We start from the raw sequence: 3,447 nt of genomic DNA, 5'->3' as shown, positions 1-3,447 counted from the left end.
TTCCCTCTCTCCAGAGCTGTTCTCCCTCCTGCTGTGGAGGACCTCCAGGGGCTCAGCGTTGCTCTAACTCTTCTCCGAGATCTCTCCCTGAGACCCAGGGACTCACTGACAGTCACTGGCCAGTGCAGAGGAGAGGAAGTTAGAGAGAGGAACAGACACCACTTCCCCAGCAGCAGGAGCCCAGCCTGGAAGGGGCCGTCGAGCTGGTGGTCTGGGTCTCCCAGGCCGTCCGGGCTGCATGTCCAGCTTTATGTAAAAGAGTCGGTACAGGGGGATGGTTTAAAGCAGCGGTTCTCAACCTGTGGGTCGCGACCCCTTTGGGGGGTCGAACAACCCTTTCACAGGGGTCGCCTAAGACCATCCTGCACATCAGATATTTACATTTTGATTCATAACAGTAGCAACATTACAGGTATGAAGTAGCAACGAAAATAATTTTATGGTTGGGTCACAACATGAGGAACTGTATTAAAGGGTCGCGGCATTAGGAAGGTTGAGAACCACTGGTTTAAAGGGATGCACCCACCACCTCATCCCAGTCCCTCATCCACAATCTGAGAAATAAGTACCTGTCAAGAAGGCATTCCCGTCCCATAGCCTGTGTGTTTAATCACTGCGTTCCGGGCAGGGCAGCACTAGGTGGCAGTGGGCGCTGTGGACGGGACAGTTGAGAGCATCGGGTTTTGTGGGTGCGGAGCCCTGAATGGGCCTCACAGTGGGGGGCGTTGAACAGATGACAGGAGGAGAACAGTGACATGGAGACTGCAACCAATGCAGATTTCCCCATCTTGCCTGCGTTACCTTCTCCTGTGAGTCAGACCCCTCTTGAGCCCCCTCGCCCACATCTTGGTCCCCCGAGGCCGGCCTGGTGAGGACGGAACCTGGGAGCTCTGACCAGCTGAGTACAGCAGCGAGAGGGAGGGTCTGGGATTTCTTGTGCCGGTGGTGCCATCCGTACATCTTAGCACCTACATCTCAGCGCCGTGGAGTGGGGTGGGCAGAGATCAGGAGGCGTGGGAGCTGAGAGGAGGCGGGGAGGGGAGTGAGGGTTGGGGGCTCCGTCTCACCAAGTGAGGCATTTTTAGGCTGAGACTGAGAGCACTTCCCCTTATTGCTTTCCTGAACCCGGCGCTACAGTGTGATGGGCCGGAGCAGGGAGATGGAGCTTTTCCCCTGAAGCGAGTTCCTTCAGCTTGGCTGCGTTTACCCATAAGCCCACGGGGCTTACCAGCAGGTGGAAGTCCATAATGGGCAGACAGGAAAGGACTTTCTTTAAATAAGAAGTCAGTGAAGTAGAAACACAGGAACAATATTTCGGAATCTCTTTTTGTGCACCCACTCACTGACCATTGAATGTCTCCTGACCAGCAGGAAAACCTGCATTTCACACTTAGGAGGCTGCCTGGTGGGAGGCCTTCCTCAGATTTGAATCCGTTCAGCTGCTCCCAGGTGGGCGGAGCTGGGTGGGGTGTTTAACCCCCAGAGCCCCACACTGTGCATTCGTGAGCATTCAGTGAGCGAATGGGGGTCTAAACATTTCCTATAAGAGTGTCTAAAACAGAAGACACGCCTTAAACATTCTAACATTGTTTCTGGTCTCTTACCTTTTTGCCTCCAGAGAAGCCTGGATGGCCTTGTCCCACAGGACATATCTGCCCCTGTGACCTCTAACTTTGCCCTAGCTTCCTTTGTCTCCTCCAGAAAACACATGTTGGCCAATAGGAGCAGAGAGGCTGTGTGGGCTGTGGCGTGCGTGCGTGCCGGCCTGAGGGGGTGGGACAGGAGGTGGAGAAGTTAGACGTGTGTGGACAGTGGCACCCACCCACCCAAATCTAGCCTGAGACCCTTGGGGCTTAAACTCCCAAGGACGAAAAAATAATCAGCTGTCCCCTGATATAGTGGAAGATGTTGTAGGTTGTGGCCCTGGGTGGAATAGGAAAATGAAAATTCTTGAATTCCTGGAGCTTTTAATGCCATCGGAGCCTCTCCTATTCCTGCAAACGGCATTTCTTATTCCTGCAAACCCTGAAGGACTGACTTGCGTTTTAGTGCCCAGAGTCACTCTGATATCCCTGGGGGCTGACGTGGAATCAGAACCTCTTCCCAGACTCCCAGCTGGAGACAGAAGTTAGGACTCGAAGTCATTCTCCACCCTCTACGCCCCATCCCCCCCGCCTTTTTTAAATGAGTTTATTCGCTTCCTTATTGTTTTGTTTTTTTGTTGTTTGTTTTGTTCATCCTCATCTGAGGATATCTTTCCGTTGATTTTTAGAGAGAGTAGAAGGGAGGGAGAGAGACAGAGAGAGAGAAACATTGATATGAGAGAGACACATCCACTGGTTGCCTCCCGATTGTTTCCCCGACCAGGGCCGGGGATCAAGCCTGCAACCCAGGTACATGCCCTTGGTCGGAATCAAACCTGGGACCCTTCAGTCCAGGCCAACACTCTATCGACTGAGCCAAACTGGCCAGGTCCCAAGTCAAGTCTTGCCAAGGGTTCCCCTCTGCTGTACAGCCTCGACCCTCCTGTTTCTGAGCCTGAGCCCCCAGACCCAGGCCGAGCTCGGTTCACGCCAGGTGGGGGTGGCTTGCAGGCATCCTCGCACGCCTCCTTGAGCTGGCGGGGTCTGCGTGGGCCGGCTCACCCTGTGTCTGTCCTTGCAGGCAGATTCCCCAGGCGACGGCTTCGATGAAGAATGGCAAATGGGACCGAAAGAAGGTGAGCAGCCGGCCTGGCCTCCCCGCACCTGGCTCAGTGCCTGAAGCTCGCTCCTGGTGCTAACTTCGGCTTCTTTGCCTGTTTGGTTGCAGTTCATGGGCACCGAGTTGAATGGGAAGACCCTGGGAATTCTTGGCCTGGGGAGGATCGGGAGAGAGGTGGCCGTCCGGATGCAGTCCTTCGGGATGAAGGTAAGGGCTCCACAGGCCTCCTGTAGGAAGTTTGGAAGAGGCAGCTTTGTGTTCGAGAAGCTGAAGGCTCTGTCCTAGGAGGGTCTGATACCCCCCACCCCTCCCTTTTAGAGCCCCTGGCTTAAGCAGCCGGTACAGCCAGCGAGGGAGGGAGCATTACCTGCTGGTGTGCACTTTTGAACTCAGAACCTGGGGCTGCTCCGTGGAGGTCCTTCAGCCCTGGGATGGGTAATAGCCCTGAGTCCCAGCGGAGAGGGGTCCCCTTTCCTGCCGACCTGCCCTCCCCTGCTGTGAGGCCTCCTTGTTTGCTGTGTCTGTCGCCTGTGCTGATTCAGGAAACATGAGCAAACTTACACCCTGACGACAGAGCAATTGTCCATCCACCTTCTAGCTCAGGGGTCCTCAAACTTTTTAAATAGGGGGCCAGTTCACTGTCCCTCAGACCGTTGGAGGGCTGGACTATAGTTTAAAAAAAAAAACTATGAACAAATTCCTATGCACACTGCACATATCTTATTTTGAAGTAAAAAAACAAAA

General features: G+C 54.2%; 1 protein-coding gene across 1 annotated transcript in view; it reads left to right on the top strand.

Annotated features, from left to right (window-relative positions):
* Positions 1-3,447, top strand: part of PHGDH (phosphoglycerate dehydrogenase) — a 29,868-nt gene that overhangs the window by 10,796 nt on the left and 15,625 nt on the right. The window contains exons 4-5 of the mRNA XM_006763081.2: positions 2,665-2,719; positions 2,812-2,910. Coding sequence (XP_006763144.1) covers positions 2,665-2,719; positions 2,812-2,910 — 154 coding nt within the window. The remainder of the gene's footprint in view (positions 1-2,664; positions 2,720-2,811; positions 2,911-3,447) is intronic.

Source organism: Myotis davidii, unplaced genomic scaffold, assembly GCF_000327345.1.
Source record: "Myotis davidii unplaced genomic scaffold, ASM32734v1 scaffold217, whole genome shotgun sequence".
NCBI lineage: Eukaryota > Metazoa > Chordata > Mammalia > Chiroptera > Vespertilionidae > Myotis > Myotis davidii.
Note: the sequence above shows the minus strand (reverse complement) of the source record. Positions and strands in the feature narration are given on the sequence as shown.